This window comes from Sinocyclocheilus grahami, unplaced genomic scaffold (assembly GCF_001515645.1).
Source record: "Sinocyclocheilus grahami isolate Dianchi unplaced genomic scaffold, SAMN03320097.WGS_v1.1 scaffold330.1, whole genome shotgun sequence".
NCBI classification, from domain to species: domain Eukaryota; kingdom Metazoa; phylum Chordata; class Actinopteri; order Cypriniformes; family Cyprinidae; genus Sinocyclocheilus; species Sinocyclocheilus grahami.
Genome location: NW_015505509.1, coordinates 448,391 through 475,680, shown reverse-complemented (window position 1 = coordinate 475,680; position 27,290 = coordinate 448,391). Strand labels below are relative to the sequence as shown.

The window sequence follows — 27,290 nt, the reverse complement described above, 5'->3', positions numbered from 1 at the left end:
GACTGCGAGAAAGCAATGTTCTTAATGCACCAAAATATCCATTATTACCTTTGGCTTTGTTTTCCATCTCAGTTTGACCTATAGGAAATTGGATAAATAAGAGTTTCAGCTCATGGTGATCATGACAACTGCTAAAATGTGTGCATATTTTGCGCAGCGACTAAGAGAGTCTGAGATTTGTGGAAAAGAAAAGAAATCGTGAAAGTGTTTCGGACACAAGAGACGCGTGCTTAATGGTTGACAGTCCAACATTGTCATCTTGTGGCCACACATGGAAACACAATTGGGAAAAGAATCTGTATCTAAAAACCTTATGTACTCGCTCATGATATTCCAAACCCCTAAGAAGTTCTTCAGTGAAACGAAAAGAGATGTTAGGCAGAATTCAAGGGACTGTAAGACACAGTCATAGTTCACTTTCATTGCTTTTTTTTTCCCTTCATAAAATGGATGTTAATAGTATCTGACACAGTCATTGAATTTTTGGTTAAACTGTTCTTTTAAAATAGACCTATCAGAATTCAATTGTGATCGTAGGCCTACTTTTGAGTATGTATATTACAACAGAACACTTATCAAGATTTAGGTCAGAAGAGAAAAAATGATACTTTGCTGTGACACTTGACCTTAAACTGGCTGTAAGGCCTTTACACACACAAACCAAAATGAGTGGAGGAGAAACTCACACTGGAGGGGACTTGTGAAGACAACATAATTTATATTCTGGTTCCGTGAGAAAAAAGTACCTAGGGAATATCTGGCCTTTCCAAAATGACCGAGTGCTTTGTTCTTGAGTTTCACATGTATTTTTTTGTAACTTTTTTTTTTCTTTTTTGCACAAAGGTCGGAGTTCAAGGCTAACTTTGATCAGAAGGATGGAGAGGGGTTAAAGAGTAGCGTTCTTTGATTTGCTAATGTTTCCTCCATTCTCTCTTCCTGCCCCTCATGCTAAAGGGAGTTAAAGTGCTCACACAGGAAAAGCAGATAAATGCTCACATCTGCCTGCACTGAAACACCTCTCACTGCACTTAAATACAGCAGGAATATGCCATAACTTCAAACTGTTTATCGCATTTCCAAATCCATACAGTAAAAGTTACGTTAAAAGAATAGTTATGGCTATGACGACTGCACAGATTAGGGGTGTACAGTAACTCTATAAGAGGGGAAGGAAAGCAAGTGATCTTCAGACCTCTGAAAGATGGCGAATGGTCAGGAAATGAGTGCATATCCTGTCTGTCTCTCTTCATCAGATGTTTTGATGGTTTCAGTCTGACATTACCTCAGCACTCAGGTGTGGGTCTGTTTGATTCATCACAGGTGGCTTTAAGAGTCCGGTAGGTCTTATTATGCTTCAGAAAGGCACTGTGAAAGAAAGCCAGGACAAATGTTTCACGGGTTAGGTTTGGATTTATTCTGACATTCAGGCTCACGTTCAGGCATATTTTACTGAATTCAGCTGCAATTCAAACAAAGTTAGCCTTCACAGAACATCATTCCACATGTATGCTTTATTAAAAAAAGAAGAGGTTAAATGCTATAGAATTATACTCTCTAATCTCAATCATGAAAAAGAATGGAAAATAGCTGTAACAGCTTTTTTTTATAATAAAAAAAAGAAAATCTGATGGCTTAGATAAAAGTAACCCTTTTGGAGATTAAAAATCCCACAAGCCAAACAGCATTCGTTTAACAAACTATGTTAAATACATTAACTTAAACACTTAGGCATTCGCAAAGTGTGCTCATACATTCTCGAATGTATTCATATTCACAAATGCGCTAAATGCCAAATACTGATGAGAATGAAATTGACTCTCCTAAACGGTCATAGTGTTTATCCACAGCCAGAGGCACTTCCCACTACCGCCACTAGAGGTCGATAGAGGCGCAGCGTTCATATAAGCCTGAGGCGCTTCATGACACTCGATGCTGCTTAACACTGTACTTTTGCATATCAAAACTCCTTTACATATATATTTGTACATGGGTATATATTTCATATATAATTTGATTCAATGCATACAGACCAAAATATTTGGTATCAGACAAGACAAACTTTGGAGCATTGCTTTATGTTACATTAGTGCAAATGCAGTGGCATATATGTATATATATAATCTCTCAATAAAACAAATAGAGAACAAAAAAAGAAGGGCTACTGCTATTGGATACTGAGAGCGTGCTAGTGGATATGTGCTAAGTGCCTACAGAGCATCACAGCACTATAAGGAAGGGTCACATGATCACATTCAGGTTGGTGTTCGCTGGAGATTGTAGTTTCGTAATAAAGGGTGGGGAAGAGCTGGTGTTTTGGTAGATCCAGATGTGGAAGGGGTGAAATGACTCTTTTCACCGCAGATAAGCTTTCTGAGCTCTGGAATCTGTAATTTTCTGGATGAGAGGGGGACGGTAGAAGGATTTGGATTGTATAGATGTCTCAGGAGCATTCCATGTGTACGTATCAGTCACAGAGAGGGCTGACAGTTTCCCATCAGACCCTCTGCTGTAACACTGTCTTTTGGCCAGCAGTGTGTGGAGTTGGGTATGGCTCAAGGCAGGTTTTAGGATTGAGAGGAGGAGCAGGCAGGAGTGTCACCGTCGTCTTTTAGCCCAGCCGTGAGGTCTGACGCTGAAGCGAGAGTGGTGTCGTCTTGCTGGGGAACCTGGAGGGTTGAATCTGACTCTGGATGCTGTGAAGGGTCCAGATCCCCTGCTGGCTGTATTGGGGGCTCGTGTGGCGGGGCGTCCTGTGTTGAAGAGTCGGATTGTGATAAGCCTTTCAGCTGGTTGTGGCAAAGAGGGCAGGTCTCCTGCACATACAACCACTTCTTCAAGCAGCCGGCATGGAAGAGGTGACTGCAGGGGGTGATCACAGCTGACGTCATGTCCTAGATTCAAGAACAGATGAGGTTAGTTATTAAAAAGAAAATGAATTATTATTATTATTATTATTGTTGATGTTGTGTTTAATGCATGTTGAATAATAATAATAATAATACAATTATTGTTATCATCATCAATATTATAACAATTATTACTATTATAACAACAAATTGTTAGTATAATAATAATAATAATAATAACGTTATTATTAATAATAAATTGTTATCATCATCATCATCCTCATCATCATTATTCCAACAATGGCAAATGATTATATTATTAGTATAATAAATAATAATTTATGATTTATTATTATTTTGTTTTATGTTTATCATGTTGAGTAATAATAATAATATTCATTAAAATAAAGATTATTATTTATTATACTAGTATAATAATTTGTCATTGATATAATAATAATACAATTTATTAATAATCCAATTATTATTAGTATTCAGTAATATAGTATACATAATAAAAAATGTTCTTCATATATTATTATTATTGTTATGATTATTATTATTATAATTAATTATACTAATAATAATTTGCAATTGTTGGAATAATGATGAGGATGATGATAACAATTATGACGTTTAATGTATGTTGAGTAATAATAATACAATTATTGTTGTCATCAATATTATAACAATGGCAAATTGTTCGTATAATAATAATAATAATAATAATAAGTTATCATCATCATCATCATCCTCATCATTATTCCAACAAGGGAAAATTATTATATTATTAGTATAATTAATAATAATAATAATCATCATCATCATCATCATCATCATCATCATAACAATAATAATAAAGAACAAATATAATTATTATTATCATAATTCTTTTTATTATGTTTACTATATGTTGAGTAGTAGTAGTAGTAGTAGTAATAATAATAATAATTTTCTTTGTACATTATTAATTATAATAATATAATAATTTGCTATTTATATATAAAAAAAATCAACAACAACAAAAAATCTTCCTCTGCCAAACCCCATTCCACAGCCAGTTTAAGAGCAGTTTTTTCTCTTATTGTAATTAGGAGCGCTTGTCCTCCTAATTTAAAAAAAATTAGGAGCACCTTCTGATCCATAATAAAAAATTCTGATCAAAAATTAGCCTTCCTACTACGAGGTGATATTTGACTCAAAGTGATTTACAGGGGCATTTTCTTTTTACCTTTGTAATGGCATTTTTCTAATTGTATTAAATGCATGCAATGTTTCCTCTAGGATTTTTTTCCAGCAGGACTATTTCCCATGGACCACGCCCCCTCCCCACCCAAGAATCACATGCACTTAGAATTGAATTTATTTTAACTAAAAAGACAAGTAAATAGTAAATAATAAAATAAGAACAAATAAATTAATGACAATCAATAGCACAAACAAAAACAATAACAAAATTAAATTAACAGTAATTAATGTTTTTTTTTCAGTTAGGTCTAACTACAGTATAATCTATTCAACTGTAAAATATCACTGGGTAGTCTTCACTGTATAATGAAAGATAGCAGCAGGTTTATTTAGGCTGCTGTCTCTTTAAGACCTCATGCACGGATCTAATATACTCTTACGCAGGGCTCTATTCTTACTTTTCTTTTTAGGTGTGCTTGTCCTCTTCATTTAAAAAAAAATTAGAATCACCTTCTGATCAATAATCAAATTCTGATCACAAATTAGCCTTCCTGATATGAGGTGATATTTGCCTCAAAGTGATTAACAGGGGCATTTTCTTTTTACCTTTGTAATGGCATTTTTCTAAATGTATTAAAAGTATGTCATCATCTGTCAAATTCAGACATTTATGTTTATAAGCTTTTTAAAAATGTCTAATTAAAACAATATAATAAGAAGTAGAATAAGACAAATAACAAGTTATCAATCATATGAAATTAGTACCAATAAAACATTAATTTGTACTACAGAGGTGACAGAAGAACACAAAATTGGCTTGAAGGTACATTTTCAGACGTTTAATGAGGCTCAGAGGTGGCATGAGTGCAATTAAATTCATGTTGCGATTAACGTTTTAAATATAAAATTTTGAATATAGAAATATTAAATGATTTAAATAACTGAAATTATACGTTAAAAATGAAACCAAATTCGCCAGCAGATTTTATCACTGAATCATTTATTCAATTGATTTGTTCGAACAGCTGAATGGGAAAAATTTTACAATATTTACAAGAAAATATTTTATATATGTTAATTTAGATGTGTTTGTAAAATAATATAACACAATATGATATTAAAATATAAATAACTGTATTTTTAAATACAACATTGAATTATTGAACACTTACACGTTTTTGAACAATTAGGGCCTACACTTAAAGTAGTTGTTTTTTTAGCTAGTAAACTACACATGCTGAACAATTATAGTTTTAAGCAGTGTATTAGCAGTTAGTTATTATGCTACATTCTAAGAAAATATCTGTAAAAATAGGGCACAGTCTACTATATTAATATGAAGGAATTTTCCGTATTGATTTTTCACAGTTTTTTTTACCTGCATTTTAAATTACGCATTGTATTTTGTGTTTTTGGGTTACAGGGTTACAATGGATAATGAATAATGTCCTGGAAAATAACTAGTACCTTTTCCATTTTTCTAGATATTTTTCTTACAGTGTACTAACTGATCAACAGTCACAGGCACAAGCTACTAACAAGGTGTATCAAAATCATAAACTAACAATTATTCAATTATTATTATTAAATTGAGCAATTGCAAATAGTAGCTAACTTAATTCATGTGATGTGTGTACTGCTAGGCATCTTTGGTTTCCTCATTTTGTGTAATTTAGATGGAAAATGTGTGCCTTTTTATCGTTTGAGTCACTTATCAAAAGTTGCTAAAAATTGCCAAATAAATTTTAAAAATAGCTAAATTTGTTGCTTGGTGCTTTTGGAAGAAAAAGTTGCTAGGGCAGTGTGAAAAGTTGCTGAAATATTAAATGATTTAAATAACTGAAATTATACGTTAAAAATGAAACCAAATTCACCAGCAGATTTTATCACTGAATCATTTATTCAATTGATTTGTTCGAACAGCTGAATGGGAAATATTTTACAATATTTACAAGAAAATATTTTATATATGTTAATTTAGATGTGTTTGTAAAATAATATAACACAATATGATATTAAAATATAAATAACTGTATTTTTAAATACAACATTGAATTATTGAACACTTACACGTTTTTGAACAATTAGGGCCTACACTTAAAGTAGTTGTTTTTTTAGCTAGTAAACTACACATGCTGAACAATTATAGTTTTAAGCAGTGTATTAGCAGTTAGTTATTATGCTACATTCTAAGAAAATATCTGTAAAAATAGGGCACAGTCTACTATATTAATATGAAGGAATTTTCCGTATTGATTTTTCACAGTTTTTTTTACCTGCATTTTAAATTACGCATTGTATTTTGTGTTTTTGGGTTACAGGGTTACAATGGATAATGAATAATGTCCTGGAAAATAACTAGTACCTTTTCCATTTTTCTAGATATTTTTCTTACAGTGTACTAACTGATCAACAGTCACAGGCACAAGCTACTAACAAGGTGTATCAAAATCATAAACTAACAATTATTCAATTATTATTATTAAATTGAGCAATTGCAAATAGTAGCTAACTTAATTCATGTGATGTGTGTACTGCTAGGCATCTTTGGTTTCCTCATTTTGTGTAATTTAGATGAAAAATGTGTGCCTTTTTATCGTTTGAGTCACTTATCAAAAGTTGCTAAAAATTGCCAAATAAATTTTAAAAATAGCTAAATTTGTTGCTTGGTGCTTTTGGAAGAAAAAGTTGCTAGGGCAGTGTGAAAAGTTGCTAAATTTAGCAACAAAATTGCTAAGTTGGCAACACTGGAACGAAGTCACTATGTTGTCACTTGAGAAGTTGAGAAGCTGGTGGGGATGATTTTTGGTGCGACGGCAGAACAACAACAACAACGCACTACATGTTTCTTTCATCCTCATATCCTCATGTTGACGGAAATTCTCGTAGCGACGGAAAACTTTAATCCATGTAATTAATAATAATAATATTTTTATTCATAAAACTCAATTATGTTTAATGTATTTTTAGTAAGGTAATCAAACCCTTTCACAAATCAATTTTAAATATTAATCTATATATATTGAATTTTAACTCATACTAACAAATGATAAAAATCAAATATCAGCTGATAAATTATATAGTACCTGCTCCCCTAATGCTAAGGAGTTGTGAATGGTTCCCAGGTGGTTCATATGTTAATATTCTAAAGTGTTTAAGTGGATGTTTTTTATGGTTTCTTTCTAGTGTGTTATGAATGTGGTTATTAGGTGGTTGCTTACTGACCAAAGTCAAAACAGCTCACCCCTAAATCTCTATTATATTCTAGTCTCAGGATAAGGCTCCTTCAAAGTAAGTCTACAATATTGTCCACCAAACAAAGAAATCTTAAATCCAATCGTTTGGAAAAGTCCTTCCTCAGCAAGCCATGCAATATTAGATATGTCCATGTATATAATACAACAGAAATTATGCGCATAAGTTTAATACTTAGAGGATTGTATGAACAATAGTGATGCACCCTAACTGAACCCACCATCAATCTAGCACAGAAATACACAAGAAGACACATGCTAAAGAATGTACCTGGGCATCCATCACAAACACACACACACACACACACACACACACCTGGTAGCAGATGGAACAGATGTCATTGTGCTGCTGGAGTTGTTGGTGAGAAGCTGTAGGCAGGCTCTTGATCTTGTTGACAGCATCTCTGCGGAGCAGGAAACTCTGCCAGCCCAGCTGGGCCCTCAGCCACACGTTATAGTAAGAATGGATGAGTACGATGGTAGAGCCCATCACGGTCCACTCCCCGAACACAGTCTCCGACACGCCGTACGCGACCACGCATAGCGCAACCAGGAACTCCAGCAGTCTGTAGGTGCCATTCACCCAGTAGATGACATCATCCATGTTCTCCACCGGAGCCTTGCGGAGCTCCTCCACCATAAAGAGCACGTAGATCCTGTATTTTTAAATACAACATTGAATTATTGAACACTTACACGTTTTTGAACAATTAGGGCCTACACTTAAAGTAGTTGTTTTTTTAGCTAGTAAACTACACATGCTGAACAATTATAGTTTTAAGCAGTGTATTAGCAGTTAGTTATTATGCTACATTCTAAGAAAATATCTGTAAAAATAGGGCACAGTCTACTATATTAATATGAAGGAATTTTCCGTATTGATTTTTCACAGTTTTTTTTACCTGCATTTTAAATTACGCATTGTATTTTGTGTTTTTGGGTTACAGGGTTACAATGGATAATGAATAATGTCCTGGAAAATAACTAGTACCTTTTCCATTTTTCTAGATATTTTTCTTACAGTGTACTAACTGATCAACAGTCACAGGCACAAGCTACTAACAAGGTGTATCAAAATCATAAACTAACAATTATTCAATTATTATTATTAAATTGAGCAATTGCAAATAGTAGCTAACTTAATTCATGTGATGTGTGTACTGCTAGGCATCTTTGGTTTCCTCATTTTGTGTAATTTAGATGGAAAATGTGTGCCTTTTTATCGTTTGAGTCACTTATCAAAAGTTGCTAAAAATTGCCAAATAAATTTTAATAATAGCTAAATTTGTTGCTTGGTGCTTTTGGAAGAAAAAGTTGCTAGGGCAGTGTGAAAAGTTGCTAAATTTAGCAACAAAATTGCTAAGTTGGCAACACTGGAACGAAGTCACTATGTTGTCACTTGAGAAGCTGCAGCCGTGGTGGGGATGATTTTTGGTGCGACGGCAGAACAACAACAACAACGCACTACATGTTTCTTTCATCCTCATGTTTTCCAATTGACGGAAATTCTCGTAGCGACGGAAAACTTTAATCCATGTAATTAATAATAATAATATTTTTATTCATAAAACTCAATTATGTTTAATGTATTTTTAGTAAGGTAATCAAACCCTTTCACAAATCAATTTTAAATATTAATCTATATATATTGAATTTTAACTCATACTAACAAATGATAAAAATCAAATATCAGCTGATAAATTATATAGTACCTGCTCCCCTAATGCTAAGGAGTTGTGAATGGTTCCCAGGTGGTTCATATGTTAATATTCTAAAGTGTTTAAGTGGATGTTTTTTATGGTTTCTTTCTAGTGTGTTATGAATGTGGTTATTAGGTGGTTGCTTACTGACCAAAGTCAAAACAGCTCACCCCTAAATCTCTATTATATTCTAGTCTCAGGATAAGGCTCCTTCAAAGTAAGTCTACAATATTGTCCACCAAACAAAGAAATCTTAAATCCAATCGTTTGGAAAAGTCCTTCCTCAGCAAGCCATGCAATATTAGATATGTCCATGTATATAATACAACAGAAATTATGCGCATAAGTTTAATACTTAGAGGATTGTATGAACAATAGTGATGCACCCTAACTGAACCCACCATCAATCTAGCACAGAAATACACAAGAAGACACATGCTAAAGAATGTACCTGGGCATCCATCACAAACACACACACACACACACACACACACACCTGGTAGCAGATGGAACAGATGTCATTGTGCTGCTGGAGTTGTTGGTGAGAAGCTGTAGGCAGGCTCTTGATCTTGTTGACAGCATCTCTGCGGAGCAGGAAACTCTGCCAGCCCAGCTGGGCCCTCAGCCACACGTTATAGTAAGAATGGATGAGTACGATGGTGGAGCCCATCACAGTCCACTCCCCAAACACCGTCTCCGACACACCGTACGCCACCACGCACAGCGCAACCAGGAACTCCAGCAGCCTGTAGGTGCCGTTAACCCAGTAGATGACATCATCCATGTTCTCCACCGGAGCCTTGCGGAGCTCCTCCACCATAAAGAGCACGTAGATCAGCAGCGTGCCCAGCACCTGAGAGTCAAAGAGTTTAAAACAGAGGGACAGTTGAATTTCACATTACACAAATTAGCAATAATCACAACTCCTATACACACCTGTAATAGGTTTTTCAGAACCATTGACTAGATAGCAGGGTGGCGAAAGGCCGATGAAATGCTGATTATATATAATGTAAGAATTGGCCCAATTATACCATTTTATAAATAAATAAATAAATAAATATATTAGTAATTATTTATTAATATTTTTTACATATCGTTTTATTTTTGCTTTGCATAACAGGAATAAATTATATTTTAACATATATGAAAAAAGAAAAGTCATTTTAAATTATAATAACATTTCACAATATTTCACACACACACACACACACACACACACACACACTAAATCACAATATTTCAATCATATAAATGCAGCCTTAGTGAGTATTAGAGACTTTCTTCAAAAAAAATTTTTTTTTTTAAATGCTGATTATATATAATGTAGAAATTGGTCCAATCACCACTTACTTCACATTTACTCAAATTATTAAAATGTATTCATTATTATTATTAATAATATATATACAGTGGGTACGGAAAGTATTCAGACCCCCTTACATTTTTCACTCTTTGTTATATTGCAGCCATTTGCTAAAATCATTTAAGTTAATTTTTTTTCCTCAATGTACACACAGCACCCCATATTGACAGAAAAACACAGAATTGTTGACATTTTTGCAGATATTTTGACACGAAACACATTTATAATGTGGCAAAAGATTAGTATTTTAAATAAACACTGTTCTTTTGAACTGTCTATTAAGCAAAGGATCCTGAAAAAAATGTAACAGGATTTTCACAAGAAATTAAGAGGCACAATTGTTTTCAGCATTGATAACAATAAGAAATGTTTCTCTAGTAGCAAATCAGCATATTAGAATGATTTCTGAAGGATCATGTGAAAAAATATGGACCATAAAAGCTGTGCACTTTTAAAGCCCTAAAATAGCTTTTTGTGAATATTTTGATTATTGAAATGGCTTTGCAACATCATAATTTTTTTTTTCTTACATGACTCAGACAAGTTTGGAGATTAACTCATTTAGAGGACCGAATGGATGTAATATATGACACACATATACCTGAATAAACATTTACAAAGCTTGCTTAAATTCTTATCTGAGCTAGGCTCTGCTCAGTTTAAGGAGCCAGAGAGGGAATAGAGGGAGGCAGGTAAGTTACGAGCTGGCAGTAATGACTTTGCCACACTTGGGTGATCTTAATTTGAGCAGCCACTACTTTTTCTACAGACACATATTATGCTGAGAAATGTGCTAAAAGCTCTCTCTTAATCTGACACTAAACAGCCAACTGTCAAACGCAAAACACCACACTATAATCGCGGACCCATGAGCATGGCAGAGGAGCCTCCAGTCTGTCATAATGCCTGCTCAGATCTTAATGTTCTTTCTACCTTCAAAGCATTAAAAACACATCTTTTTGTGCACAATTATTTAAATGTCTAAATATAAATGTTAATAGAAGTACAAAAAAAAACCTCCTTTAGCTAGTTTCTTTATTAATCAAATTATTAATTAGCTTATTAATTAATTATTATTGTTCAAATAGTATTAAAGGTATTAAAATACAAAATAATAAACTTTTATATTCCATGTAGAAACAACAGCATAGAGGTTAGAAAGACATGAAGGCAAGTAAATAATAACATAATATAACATACACTACTTTGGGGCCCGTAAACTTTTTTAAAGAAATTAATATTTAGCAAGGATCAAAGGTGACACTTTTTTTTTCTATTTCAATAAATGTTCTTTAATAATATAATAAATATAATATAATATAATATAATAATTTGAGTGACCTATCACCTTTAATTAAAAATTGCCCCATGATTTACTCATCCTACGTGTACTGCATTAAGCTAACTGAGACTTGTTATAGCACTTGCATATCATTGCTCTTTTGTTGATTTTGATTGCTTCCATTGTCCTAATTTGTAAGTCACTTTGGATAAAAGCATCTGCTAAATGTCTATATGTAAATACAATCGGAGTTACTGTATATGAAAAATGTCCTGGCTCTTCCAAGCTTTATAATGGCAGTGAATGGGGGTTGAGATTTTGAAGCCCAAAAAAGTGCATCCACCCATCATAAAAAGTGCTCCACACAGCTCTGGGGGGGCCTTCTGAAGCAAATGTATGCGTTTGTGTAAGAAAAATGTCCATATTTAAAACTTTATAAACCATAATCTCTAGCCTCTGTTAATTGTCATACGTGTGTGTTCACGAGAGAGTGGTGTTCCAGCCAATGACGTAGGACATCTCTTCAGAAGGTCTTTATTAACCCCCTGAAGCCGTGTTGAGTAATTTTTATGATGGTTGGCTCCATTTTTGGGGTTTCAGTCTCGACCCCCATTCACTGCCATTATAATCAGGGGTGCACATACTTTTTTCAGCCTGGTTCTCATAAGAGCACCTGGAGATTTGTTTGATTCTCACACTGCACAGTAGTGCAGTAGTACTGAGTATGACCCATTAAATATAACTATTAAAAAATGTAATTAATAGTAGTGATAATAATAATAATAATAATAATAATAATATTGCTCTTCATTTATATAGTTTTTTTTTTAAATACTCTAAAAAAAATCCTGGGTTCTTTTTTTAACTCAAATGCTGGGTTGAGTCTTTTGGGTCATTTTTTGGGTTCTTTTTTAAGTGTTTGGGTAGTTTTTGTGTTACCCAGCTCCTGGGTCAAATGTAACAGCCCAATGTTTGGGTAGTTCCCTTTCGATACTTCACGCGTACTGCGTCTTGCTTAAGACACATATGGGAAAAAAGCCTTTTTTCTCCTGAACTGAAGCCTTTTCATTCAGGCAGTGAAATTCCACGGCCATTGGTTCGTGCAGTGCTTAAAAAAACGAACCAATGGCTCGGCAGTGGAGCTGCACGAGCCTATGGCGACGAAGCCCGCCAGAATGGGCGGGGCATCTGGCTATATAAGCAGGCATTCGCCACAGGATTCTCAGATTTCTTCTCCTTCAGCGACGACTCTACGTCCTCAAGTTGATCCGAAGCCGCTTGCCGTTGACCCGCCTTCGCAGCTGGAATCAGGACCTCTCAGCACGGCTGACCTGCTTCTCTGCCGCTCCAGCGACACAACAGTTCCGGTCCGGTTCCCCTGCCACCATCCGGCCATTTCTAAAAGAGCTTCTAATGGAGCAAATTGGCGTTGTTGCAAATGCCACGCCGTTACTGCGGTTCGTGCGGGTCCCCCCTGCACGCCGATGACGGCCACACAGAGTGCGTTTCCTGCTTGGGGAAATCCCATGCGGAAGCTGCGCTCACGGGAGCCATTTGCTCCCATTGCGAGGGCTTCACCTCGCCTCTCTCCGCTCACGGATCGCTTTCTTTTCAGAGAGCAACTCCGCCCTCCACTCCCTCCCGTTTTCTTCCTCCCAGGGACCTGTGAGGAAAAAACAGCAGGGCAAAGGGGTCGAGCGATCGGCTACGAGCGATCGGCTACGAGCGAGCTCACGCTGGCCCAGATCCCGTGTGCCTTGCTCTCGCTGCAGAGAGAGTATTCCCCCGTCCTTTTCTCCCGGTCTGATCAGCGTCCCTCTGCTGGTGCGAGCGACCTGATCTCATTCGGGGGAAGTGAGGACGAGCTGCTTGATGACAGCATGTCATTAGCAGCGTCGGATGCAGAGGAGCTGTTGGGCTCGGTGAATGACCCCACCCCCTCACCATCGTCCACGCCCAGCGCCACTAAAGGTGGGATGCATGCCGAGCTTCTCCGTATCCTCTCCAAAGCAGTTGAAGAGCTGGGTTTAGAGTGGTCTCTGCCAGAGGAGCCCTCTCGCTGCTGTTTGGATGAATGGTTCCTGCCGGGGCGCCACCAGGCCCCTCTTCAGTGTGCTTCTCTGTCCTCCGTTATACTTCTGGTAAGTATAGGTCCACGACGAGCTCACCAGATCGTGGTGCGCTCCCTACTCCGGCCGCCTCCGTACTGCTTCTTCATCCGCCCTCACTTCCATAGACGGCGCTGGAGAAAAAGGGTACGATAAGCAACCTCCCCTAGATGAGTCAGTGGCCGCGCATCTCTGGCCGCTCACCTGTCTTAAGCCGTGTAGGACCACTTCAGCTCTCGCTGGACGCACCTACACCTCAGCTGGACAGGTGGCTTCGGCGCTTCATTCTATGGCGCTCCTCCAGGTCTTCCAGGCCAAAATCCTAGCATCCTCCGACAAGTCTGGCCTGGACCCCGCTACCCTCAGGGATCTGAGGAGTGCGACCGACCTGGCTCTACGCGCCACCAAGACCACCGCCCAGGCGATCGGGAGATCGATGGCCAGCCTTGTGGTGCTCGAGCACCATTTATGGTTGATGCTGACGGAGATTAAGGACGTGGATAAGATCTCCTTCCTCAATGCTCCAGTCTCTCCCAAAGGTCTTTTCGGCCCGGCGGTTGAAGGATTCGCTGAACGCTTCACAGAGGCACAGAAATCGTCCCAGGCTATGCGACATTTCCTGCCTAAGCGCTCCAGCTTCGCTGCTGCGTCAGCTCGCCCTAAATCTGCACCGACTCAGCAGCCTGCGAAACCAGCACCTGCCGCCCCCGCTGTTCAGCCCGCTAAAGCGCAGTAAACGCGGGGACGCTCTCGCTCGGCCAAAAGCTACCCTCCTCCTAAGCGCCAGGGACCCCGACCCAAGATTGTGTTGGACCCGGCGCCTCAGGCATCATCCTGATCCGCGAGACAGGAAGAGGATGAGGTCAGATCCCAGTCCGTGAGTTAAAAACTACCCAAATTTGGTTAAATAAACAAAATAATAAAAACACAAAAATTTTTTAGTAAACAAAAATAAAATGCTAATATTTACTCCTTTTTATACATATGAATTTTCATCATTTTCAAACTTGCCAGTAAGTAAGTATATGTGCTGTCGGGTTTAGTGCTGCTGAGTGAAGAGTGTCAGTGAATGAAATGTCACAGTTTTGCATTGTGCTTTGAAAACAGCAGCAAATAGCCTAGATTTATGCTTTCAGTTAGAATGGAAATCGTATACAGTATTAAAGGTAGTCGATCTAAAATGGTAATTGTGCATTAACAGATGTCAACCATGTCGGTACGCAAATGAGTAGTCTGAACTTACCGTATTGGCCCGAATATAAGACGACCCTGATTATAAGACGACCCCCCTTTTTCCAGATGTACCTTTTGGAAAAAGGCTTTTTAAAAAACAAATTTTGTTTTTTTTCCACAGTAAAACACATTTTATCTTCAATTATTTTCATACTGCATATTTGTCCTATTTTAATTTTTGTTTTGAAAGAATGGTAAAAACTGGTAAAATGTACCAACAATCACATTTAAAAAATATACACTTTTTGATATACCATTAAAAAAAACAGGTAGCCCATCTGAATTAGGACATTTAGGCTATCCATCTAATAGTAGCCTACCAAAATCTTATTAACAGTAGAAGTTAAATCTTACTGTAGTCTTCAAATCTGGGTACTGTCTTACTTTTTTAAATCACAAAGGGAGTTTGGTCCCATCAGGTTAACGTGACAGTCACGACTCATGCAGCTGTAAGGTTTTACTCGCGATCTTTACAACACACATTACATTACGTATTTCATGGCACACTCGTTTTATGCGTATTTGACGCCACCTATTGTTGTGGGTGTATTATTGACATGTCAAAGTCTAGACCCTGAATATAAGACGACCGCGTTTTTTCAAATGTATTTCCAAGAAAAAAGCATCGTCTTATATTCGGGTCAATACGGTTTACACAGCGTAGTAACACAGTTTTTTATTTTGGTCACACATGCGCACCTGCATACCACTTATGTGCACCCCTAATTATAAAGATTGGAGAAGTCAGGGCATTTTTAAAATAACTCTGATTGTATTTGTCTGAAAGAAGAAAGTCATATACACCTAGGATGGCTTGAGGGTGAGTAAATTATGGGGTTATTTAAATTTTTGGGTGAACTATCCCTTTAAGGTTAGAGTTAGGGTCTTAAGTGGGTCAGTCCCATTTTGTAACGAACAAAGATAAGTGTAAACAAATATAATCAACCATATTCTATAAAATAGACTGAATCAAAATGCATGATGGATTCTCTCTTGGTTGAATGGCAAATGACAGTGTTTTTAAGGGAATTTTAGTGGCTATCAGGGTTGTTCTGGTGGGAGCAGCTTTTCTGTCAATCTCTTTCTATTTCTAAAGTCCTAAACGCTCACCTAGAGATCTGGTGACCAGCAAACAGCAGCAGAGCAGTGAGCACATACAGGTAGAGCTGCACCAGGTGCTGTCGGGGCAGGGTGAGCAGAACCAGACTCAGAATGTAGCCTGAAAGAGAGAGGGATAAAGAATGAGACTGCTGTTAGACCGCTATGTGAGGATGCTGTCAAGCACACAGAAGGGCCTCTGAGGCCACATCTCTCTCAATATCTCTCAGACCAGCAGAGAGAGTCCATTCACTGTCAAAAGGAGGTCACACAGCCAGAGCTCACTGACTGAATCCGGATATCCAATTCATTGATAGTCACACCTGCATAAAGAGTCTTTGGCTATGCTCAGAACAGAATACTAGCATACTGTTCAGTGTGCAGAATATACCACTTCCTACTATTTAAAAAAAAAAAAAAAGCATATGAAACAAACAGCATGCAAAATGCAAATATAAAAAGTAGTTTTAGTAGTCTACATTGTTTACACATTGCTATTGGTCACACAGCCAGAGCTCACTGACTGAATCCGGATATCCAATTCATTGATAGTCACACCTGCATAAAGAGTCTTTGGCTATGCTCAGAACAGAATACTAGCATACTGTTCAGTGTGCAGAATATACCACTTCCTACTATTTAAAAAAAAAAAAAGCATATGAAACAAACAGCATGCAAAATGCAAATATAAAAAGTAGTTTTAGTAGTCTACATTGTTTACACATTGCTATTTGTATTATTATAAAATCCATTCATTAAAAACATTCATGAATGTATTTCTATCCAAGTATATACTATAAAATTTAAATACATTTATTTTAAATGTATAGCATATTTTTTAATAAGGCAACAACATATGATAGATACGATAGGACAAAACAAATACAGTGCAGCACGAACTGTTTTTATACAGTCAACCCTCAACGGACTGACATTCACTGGCTCACGCTGACGTGTCTGTGTGTTCATACGAGTGTGTGTAGACAAGATGAGGCGGGAGATTAAGGCTTTTGCCATGCACAGATTAAGCTCTCATTACTCCACTGCCAAACCATTTTGATCCCTCCTGTTGCGTAACTGTTTATATGACGTTCAACACTCATCCTCTCCAGTTCACTTCTGCCATTCACAAATATAAAAACATGCACCATACTCCACTGTCTAGAACACAGGAGAAATACAACACATTGGAAATATTCTACTTGGATTGAAGACACAAAGTTTATCTCAGTACTGATTAATGTGAAGTATGCTGACACACTAGCTTGAACCAATGCAATTACCTGGGAATAAAGTTAGCGCTGAAATATGAGGAAGCTCTCGCCAGGTCAAAGAGCAGAGGACTTGCCCAGGTTTGTGGTTGGATAAAATGTTGAAAGACAGCTCATATATAGGCAGTAAAGACGGAAAGTGCCCGTGATCTTGCTGACAGTAGATGTTCTCCATGTCTCAATTTAACCTATCTGCTGTAGTGTTTTCAGCCAAAACAAACTCACTGTAATTTATCTTCTCCTATATATATGTATCGTAAAAAAGGGTTGGATGGAGAATGCTCCGTTTCCTCAATATAATCATAGGGCTAAAGCCCAGAATATATAGAAAATAACAAAAAGTGGAGTTGTTCTGCAGAAATGTCATCTCCTAGTGTTAAGGAAGGCCATCTCTATTAGTTCTAATAGCCCTGCAGTGTCATATTTTGAAACTGAAGTGTTGAAGAGACAGGACAGGCCTATTTTTTCCACTTCATTATAGTGCAAAATCCACAGGAGCTTCTCAGGGCCAGGTGGTTTTTCTTAACACTAACACAAACCCAGCAAGCCTGAGATTAAAGAATTCCACCAAAGTTTCTCCTGACAGCAGCACTTTTCACCTGTGGGAGCTAATGTACTTGGACTCCGTCCCCCATTCAGCAGGGGGTCCTGAGGGTACTGTAGCACCACCAACACTGGACAAGTTACACCTGCAAAACAAAGCTGCAGCCAAGAACAGAAGCTGCTGAATCTCTATTAAACAGAACACCAGTAATGGTCCTGCTAGCGGTAGCTCTGAAATGTCAACACCTAGTCATTGCTTCTAAGCAAAGGCTAATAAAGCGCACTGGAGAGATGGAAAATGGAATTGTTTTCTGCTGCTTTGTTTGTGCAATAACCGAGAAAAACAAATCATGTCTGTTTGTTGTAAATTATTCATTTATTGTTGTGAATACACTTAATCTACTACATGTGGGTATTTTAGACAGTTATTGTGGAAAGGGAATGTTATGTTTAATAAAAAGGTGAATGTCATAAAAAGAAAAAATAATTTAAAAATAAGTTTAAAACATATGTGCAGCATTTTCAAAAATGTAATCTTTGATTTATTTTGGTTTCATATGTATTTATTATGGTTTCATAAACTTAATTTAAAATATATTTAATTTTTAAAAAGGTTTTTTAACAAATATAATGAAGGAATGAAGGATTAATTCATAAACATTACAATATTGTAGAGATTTTTTATTCAGTATGTTTCTGAATGTTGTTTCCATATGACTGATTCAATGGACAAACGATTTGTAACATCAATATGCAAAGTAGCAGTTTTAAGGAGATATTAATAAACAAGTCAAAAATAATGAAAATATAAAAAAAAAAATTGAACGTTAATACAGTCAAGTCAAGTCACTGTATGTATAAATTGCATTTTAAATAAATTATTAGATAAACAATGAGCATAATGCCATTGGCACAAATTACAAAGTGTATTCATTCAAAACAATTACTTTTTATTCTGTAACTAGATGTACAGTGTGCCGTATTGTTTTGCAATTTGCTGGGTGTTAGTCTGTGTTCTAGAGTCATTACCAGAAGCTGCCACACTTATTGTACAAACACATCCGCATGTAACCTCAAAAGCCTCCTCTCCAGGGTAAATAACAGCCACATGGGCATAGCGCATGACCACACACACACATACAGGCAAATCAGGGTCATTAGGGTTTGTTCCTTTGGGTACTACACAAACATCTGCTCCAAAAGCCAGTTTTCATGGAGTCTGTGGCTTTAAAGTTTATAAACCATTAAAACATGGGGTTATGTGGGTGAAGTTGTACTAAAGTCTCTTACAAACAAAATGAAATGAAACCTAAAAACATGCTCTAGAAGTCGGAAACCCTTTCAGATAGAAAAACAAATGTGAACAACTGAGAAAGGGGTAAAATAAAGTCATTCGCAACAAAAAGAGTTTCACAAACATCAACACAGCACGATCCTTGTGAATAACTCATGAGATGCATGTGTTGGGATGTGTGCAGCAGATGAATGGGGGCTGATGCTACGCTCCACTGAGTCTTTTTAAAACTCAGGACAGGGGGCTGAGAGAGGCCTGTGGCCTGAATCAGTCGACTCTGACTCTGTCATTGTTAGCAGGACCACAGGGTAAATAAACAGTGAGAAATAGGTTTGAATGGGTTATTTTCATTTGATTTTTCTTTTGCATTTGAGGTTTTTGCCAGCTCATTTAGGTTTTTTCCATTTTCCACTTAATCATCTTGCTGCCTGTGCCACCATTACTCAAATGAGTGGCAATCTGGAGTAATGTAATGAACAGACCACCTGGCTGACCTCTAGAACAAAGCTTCTCTCCTATTCCAATTGCAAAGAATCTTCAGAGACTTCTTGGCTGCCCTGAACTATAACAAACCATGCTTTCTGTAGCTCAAACAGTACAAAGCCAAGGTCATGGGTTCAACTTCTAGGGAAAGCAAGAACTGATAAAATGTAAATTTTTTAACAGCATACAGTCATGGCCAATAGTTTTGGCAGTGACATACATTTTGTATTTTGCAAAGTTTGCTGCTTAAGCTGTTGTGGTGTTCATTCACATTGTTTCTAGATTATTGTGTAGAGTAATCAGATGCATTTTAAATAATTGCTAAAAGTAGGGCTGGGCGATATGGCCAAAAAAATTATCACGATAAATGTCAAATCTTTATTTCTTTCAAGTTTAAAGCCAGATTTTTGCTCCAAAGTGAAAGTTGTAGAAACCAGACCATTAATTTTCCTTAACAAAATAAATATCTAAATAGAAAAATTGATTTCTTAGTTTCTGCATGTTCTAATGAGTGATATTGTTTCAAATCAAGAAGCAGGTTTGGGTTGCCTGATAATATTAATAATAATAATATCACTTTTTGTCTCTTAGAAATGCACATTTAGCTTTAGTAGCTTGAGTTAGGATGCAGAGGTACATTTTTGTTCATTATCAAAATCAGTAACATCTTTAAAAATGCAAACAAAAATAGCAAACTCAGTTTTATATGGTGAAAGTGATGTGACGCGACATGTATGGTGACCCATACTTGGAATTAGTGCTCTGCATTTAACCCATCCAAAGTGCTCACACACAGCAGTGAACACACACCCGGAGCAGTGGGCAGCCATTTATGCTGCTGCGCCCAGGGAGCAGTTGGGGGTTCGGTGCCTTGCTCAAGGGCACCTAAGTCATGGTATTGAAGGTGGAAGAGAGCGCTGTGCATTCACTCCCCCCACCTACAATTCCTGCGGGACCAAAGACTCGAACCCGCAACCTTTGGGTTACGAGGCCGACTTTCTAACCATTAGGCCACGACTTCCCCCTTCATTTATTTTTTTAATTAAGCATTGGTCTCTCATAGTAGCATACATTTAAATCATGATAAACACAGTTAAAACCCCACCATATAGCACCTCAATACCATGGTAAAAATATAACTATATGGTTTTTAGGTAGCCTATTTGTATGAAAAACAGTAGTCAAAACATTCAGTATAAATGCACACATGCTATAGCTTAAATCACAAATACATGCTACAAGTATATACCATTATTCTTTTAATAAAATTCAGTGTGAATATCCCACATTTCTGCCACAATAGCATGGTGCAGTGAGTGTTACTACAGTAAATCCATGGTAAATGATGGCGATTTGCCATCAAACACTGTCTCGTTGCACACAGTGTTGCTCCTGTTTGGTTTTAAACTAGTTTAACTCGCCAAGTCATTTGTGTTCATCGCTGAATTCAAGCGCTTCGAAACGGGCTTCCATAATTTTTTCCCACATTTATTTATTTTTTCTTTTATTTATTTTCACATTTATATATTTATTTACGTATTTATTTATTTCTACATTTCTTTGTCCGTAGGGTAATTAGAAGGGCGTGTTTTACCTCAGGAATAGCAATCGAGCCAGAGTAGGCGAGGGGTAAGCTTTGAGGCCACAGTGACACCTTGTGGTGCCCAAACGAAGTACAAGAAGTGTAAGCCTACATGATGCGCCTGTTGATAGTGTGGGATGAATGATTTAGATGGCCAAAATCTTTTTTACATTTCAAGTGGGGGGTTGTTTAGGCTGGAAAGCGTGCAATCTGTGATCGCGTGCATTTGCTGAAGCTCCCGAAAGCTTGCTTTCTTTTTTTTAGGTTTCACTTTCAACAAATACAAATGCGCCAGCGGCAGTTTGAACTTTGATCCGAGCGGATAAACGGTCCGTGTAGCGCGAATCAAATGAGTCGCGCTGTTTCGTTCCGCTTTTGGTGCATAAACATTATATCGAACATTTATCGAACTCTTCATATCGTTTTATCGAGGAAAATTATATCACGATAATTATCGTTATCGAATTATCGCCCAACCCTAGCTAAAAGCTTAATTGGCCAAAAAATTAACGCTTCACAAAAAAAAATAAAAATTAAAAATTCAGTCTTTTGATCCTGACACAAAATGACCAGCTAACATTAACTGACTAATCATATCAGCAGCACATGTGAAAGTGTGAATGAGTTTGAAAGAGCAGACTGATTGCTATAAAAGGATGGAAGAAGTGCTTCCAATCATTGTGTTCTTGTTAGCAATGGTTACCTCCAAAGAAACACGTGCAGCCATCATCGCTTTGCATCTAAATGGCCTCACATGCAAGGAAATTGCTACAAAGAATATTGCACCTGAAAGAACAATTTACTGGATCATCAAGAACTTCAAGGAGAGAGGTTTGACTGCAGTGAAGAAGTCTTCAGGACATCCCAGAGTGTCCAGCAAGCGCCAGGACCATCTCCTCCTGAGGAGTCAGCTACAGAAACGTGTCACCAGCAGTGCAGAGCTTGCTCAGGAATGGCAGCAGGTTGGTGTGAGAGTATCTGCACGCACAGTGAGGCCAAGACTTTTGGACAACAACCTGGTGTCAAGAAGGGCAGCAAAGAAGCCACTTCTCTCCAAGAAAAACGTCAAGGACAGACTGAAATTCTGCAGGAAGTAGAAGACTGGTGCAAAGTTATTTTCTCTGATGATGCTCCTTTCTGACTGTTTGGGACATCTGGAAAATCGATTGTTCGGAGAAGAAAAGGTGAACGCTACCATGAGTCTTGTGTTGTGCCAACAGTGAAGCATCCTGAGGTCATCCATGTGTGGGGTTGCTTTTCAACCAAGGGAGTGGGCTCTCTCATAAATCTGTCCAAAAACACTGCCATGAATAAAGAATGGTATCCAAACATCCTGCAAGAGCGACTTCTTCCAATGATCCATGAGCAATTTGGCGATGATCCGTGCATTTTCCAGCATGATGGAGCACCATGTCACAAAGCAAGAGTGATAAAGAAGTGGCTTGAAGATCATTACATTGAAATTTTGGATCTGTGGCCAGGCAACTCCCCGGATCTCAAGCCCATAGAGAACCTGTGGTCAGTCCTCAAAAGGTGAGTGGACAAGCAGAAGCCCACAAATTGTGATCAACTCCAAGAACTAATAAGGCAAGACTGGATCACCATCAGTCAGGATTTAGCCCAGAAGCTAATATCCAGCATGCCAGAGCGAATTGCAGAGGTTATGAAGAACAATAGCAACACTGTAAATATTGACTCATTATATTTTTTTGCCAATAAAAGCCTTTAAAACTTATGATATACTTATCATTGTTTTTCAGTATACCATAGAAACATGTGGAAAAATAATCTACAAATACTGAAGCAGCAAACTTTGCAAAACACAAATTGTATGTCCCTGCCAAAACTTTTGGCCACGACTGTAGGTATGATTTAGCCAACCAGGGGTGCGTTTCCCATACAACGACGTAGCTCACTGATTAACCACCATAGTACGATGCATTGTTGTCGCATCTCCGTCGTTTGAACCATATTAGTTCAACAATTTAGGGCCGTTGTTAATGACATCACACGCATGTGGTGGAGTAATAACTTCTGCTAATTAATTGATTCGAGATCTCTGAGATGCTACTGTATTGAACATGGCACCTGATTACTAATTTACTATGTTTTGTTCCCTGTCATTTTGCTTTATTTGATCTTTGATTCATCGCGGGTTTCCTACGTCATACTCCAGGGTTCCCTTATGCATTTATGCACATGCGCACTCTTCAAAAACGGCGCTTATTGAGGACACGCTAAAATGTATCGATTAAAATTTATATATATTTAAATAGAATGGAAGATATAGATTGTACTGCATGTTAGCTTTCTTATTGTGCCCAAGAGCATAATTTATTTAAGTCCATATGTCTTACTAACAAGAAACTATACTTCTAACCACAGGTCAAGAGCTGTAGTTCCTACCACGCAAGTTTGCGACACTGTTTGTGAATGATCAATTGAACTATGGTTTCGGGAAACACTGAATCGTTGAACTATGTTGGTAACGACAGAACTAGCGACCATAGTTGGCTAACGATGCTTTTGGGAAACGCACCCCAGATTGCATTAGAAAATGCAACTATTTTACAAGGAGGTGATTTCATATGAATTTATATGAAGCGATTTGTATAGAAACATACAAAAATCCAATTATGCGTAAGCAGATCGTACAAAAACATATAAGATTCATGCAAATTAGCCACAAATTCACCAAAATGTAAAATAGCTACAAATTTCCACAAGAGTGTTTTAAGTAGCAGGAAGGGAACAGGGAAACAAGTAAAATGATCTACAGATGAAAGCCATTTATTCCCTCACAAAAAGTACCATGGTGCAGAGATGGTAATACCATCGTACCTTGATGAGCATTTCCTGACACTGAATGGTTCCTTATTTGTATATCATGGTATAACCCAGAAACATCACATAAAATAGGTTTGTTACTCACCCACATAGTGAAGGTAGAGGGCCAGGTACTTGTACTGGAAGAGGGGGTTGTTGTTGAGGCTGCTTCTCTGGATCTTCTGGAAGAAGGAGCTGACATCCCAGCGGTACAGCACCTCTAGTAACATGATACTGGGGACCCGCAGGCCCACATTCAGCACCGCCTCCACCCGCTCCTTCACAGCCATCACTCCTGACTACCGCCAACCACACGCAATTCACTGGCACTATCACACACCAGCACTGCACTGATATGAGATAGAGAGCAACAAACAGAGATAGAGAGAGAGAGGTTAATGGAAAAGGTGTTGTCTGAGACAAGCCCTATGCACAAGAAAAGCTCTGAATACAAGACCAAAATACTGATTAAGAGAATTATTTCTCAACTGAATACATCAGCGAATACAAAAAGTTTATATCTAGGTTATAATTAGACAGACTAAATGTAAAATGTGGCAGCATTGTGTACTGAAGTTTAATGGCGTTAAAGGCACAATATGTAAGATTCTTTTATTAAAGGGGTCATATGATGCTGCTAAAAAGAATATTATTTTGTGTATTTGGTGTAATGAAATGTGTTTATGTGGTTTAATGTTCAAAAAACACATTATTTTCACATACTGTACATTATTGTTTCTCCTCTATGCCCCGCCTTTATCCCTTAAAACGTATACTTGTCTGTAAAAATAAATACTTTTATCATCCCAACTTGTTGTTTGGACTTCCTTCGGGAGGTTTAAGCTTTATTTAGAAAGTAGCTCGGCCCCTCGACCCCAAACCCCAACGAAACGTAACTTACCCTGATGATGTATTTTCTAAGCCAGCGGGAGCTGTCGAAATGAACTATAGTAACTCCGAGCTCATTGAAAATTCATTGTGTGTGACTGGCTGATCTCACAATGAGCCTGTTGCAGTACTAAATAAGCGCGTCTACAAAAATAACTTCGTTTTCCGTGCTATTGACGCAAATAAAAACAACAAACGTGAGGACATGTTGTAGCCAATGTTGTCTGTAACGTTACGCTGCTTTAGCACGCTGTGATAACCGGTGTTAAACGTCTGTAATAAAAGGAAACCTGCACGGAAATAGTCAGATATCTCTGGCCTCTAATCGCACGATATATATAACGCTACTTGGATGCAGCTATAGCTATATAGTACGCGGCTAATGTTATATGTGTGCCTTCTCTCTCTAGAGATGCTGCTATGAACTGTACGTTAGTGACCTCGGATAACAAACACTTCATGTCCGGATCCCCCGCTCAATGAACCGCAATTTAACAGACAAAATAAACATTCAACTTACACGATTATGACTCTCGCAAGAGCTCGCGACTACTATGTCCGACCTTTATTCTTCTGTCGGATGTCAACCATGTTGACGGAGGAATGAATGGAGTGGTTGGCGGTCTCAGGGAAATGGCATTCCTACCAAAGAGACGCGGCGCGGCACCTGGACTCGTATCACATCATCCCGCAGCCATTACAGATTTCCACAGTGATCGGTACTGAGCATGTGCGCCGCGGAGAGCGGATTAGCGAGCGCCGTGGCATCATGAGGGCACAGCACACGTTGGAGACTGAAAGAAAGAGAGGGGGTGGATAGGTGGAATGATAAGGAGTCAGAGCAGACTCAGCATTCACAATGCCAACTGTGCTATAAAGATTAAGAGCGCTATAATGAACCAGATCATGGGCTGTGAATAATACTAAAATGATAATCGACTTTAATTAGGCTATCTGTGAGATACTGCCTCTTCACATTAATATCTCTCTCCCACTTTTTTTGGCGTTGAGAAAAGTCAGGCTGAGAGCCTATTATTTCTTTCAATAATAAAAATATAACACTCACACACACACATGGCGTTTGTGTGTGACCCTGGACCACAAAACCAGTCATATAAGGGTCAATTTTGTGAAATTGAGATTTCTACGAAAGAAAGAGAGGGGGTGGATAGGTGGAATGATAAGGAGTCAGAGCAGACTCAGCATTCACAATGCCAACTGTGCTATAAAGATTAAGAGCGCTATAATGAACCAGATCATGGGCTGTGAATAATACTAAAATGATAATCGACTTTAATTAGGCTATCTGTGAGATACTGCCTCTTCACATTAATATCTCTCTCCCACTTTTTTTGGCGTTGAGAAAAGTCAGGCTGAGAGCCTATTATTTCTTTCAATAATAAAAATATAACACTCACACACACACATGGCGTCGAAGTAGGCCTATATATGTGTTTGTGTGTGACCCTGGACCACAAAACCAGTCATATAAGGGTCAATTTTGTGAAATTGATATTTCTACACAAAACCAGTCATATAAACGGTAAATTTTGTGAAATTGAGATTTCTACACAAAACCAGTCATATAAAGGGTCAATATTGTGAAATTGAGATTTCTACACAAAACCAGTCATATAAAGGGTCAATATTGTGAAATTGAGATTTCTACACAAAACCAGTCATATAAAGGGTCAATATTGTGAAATTGAGATTTCTACACAAAACCAGTCATATAAAGGGTCAATATTGTGAAATTGAGATTTCTACACAAAACCAGTCATATAAAGGGTCAATATTGTGAAATTGAGATTTCTACACAAAACCAGTCATATAAAGGGTCAATATTGTGAAATTGAGATTTCTACACAAAACCAGTCATATAAAGGGTCAATATTGTGAAATTGAGATTTCTACACAAAACCAGTCATATAAAGGGTCAATATTGTGAAATTGAGATTTCTACACAAAACCAGTCATATAAAGGGTCAATATTGTGAAATTGAGATTTCTACACAAAACCAGTCATATAAAGGGTCAATATTGTGAAATTGAGATTTCTACACAAAACCAGTCATATAAAGGGTCAATATTGTGAAATTGAGATTTCTACACAAAACCAGTCATATAAAGGGTCAATATTGTGAAATTGAGATTTCTACACAAAACCAGTCATATAAAGGGTCAATATTGTGAAATTGAGATTTCTACACAAAACCAGTCATATAAAGGGTCAATATTGTGAAATTGAGATTTCTACACAAAACCAGTCATATAAAGGGTCAATATTGTGAAATTGAGATTTCTACACAAAACCAGTCATATAAAGGG

The 27,290-nt window shown here is 37.5% G+C and overlaps 1 protein-coding gene across 1 annotated transcript; it reads right to left on the bottom strand.

Moving 5' to 3' along the window:
- Positions 1–1,390: 1,390 nt before the first annotated feature.
- LOC107602552 (RING finger protein 145-like) lies at positions 1,391–25,699 on the bottom strand. The gene is made up of 7 exons (XM_016295080.1): positions 25,483–25,699; positions 24,181–24,424; positions 16,088–16,196; positions 12,968–13,034; positions 9,925–9,951; positions 9,485–9,841; positions 1,391–2,891 (listed from the first exon to the last, which is right to left on the bottom strand). Exons 2-7 carry the CDS (start codon positions 24,362–24,364, stop codon positions 2,565–2,567), a joined length of 1,071 nt encoding a protein of 356 aa, XP_016150566.1. The 5' UTR covers positions 24,365–24,424; positions 25,483–25,699; the 3' UTR covers positions 1,391–2,564.
- Positions 25,700–27,290: the final 1,591 nt, after the last annotated feature.

Bases quoted from the DNA above. Each gene is read 5' to 3' on its own strand.
- LOC107602552 (XM_016295080.1), bottom strand. From the start codon at position 24,364: ATGGCTGTGAAGGAGCGGGTGGAGGCGGTGCTGAATGTGGGCCTGCGG. The intron at 16,197-24,180 runs GTGAGTAACAAA...TCTCTCTTTCAG, and splicing joins CCTCTACCTTCACTATGTGG to GCTACATTCTGAGTCTGGTT. The intron at 9,952-12,967 runs GTCAGCCGTGCT...CCTGCTATCTAG, and splicing joins CTGGAGCGGCAGAGAAGCAG to TCAATGGTTCTGAAAAACCT.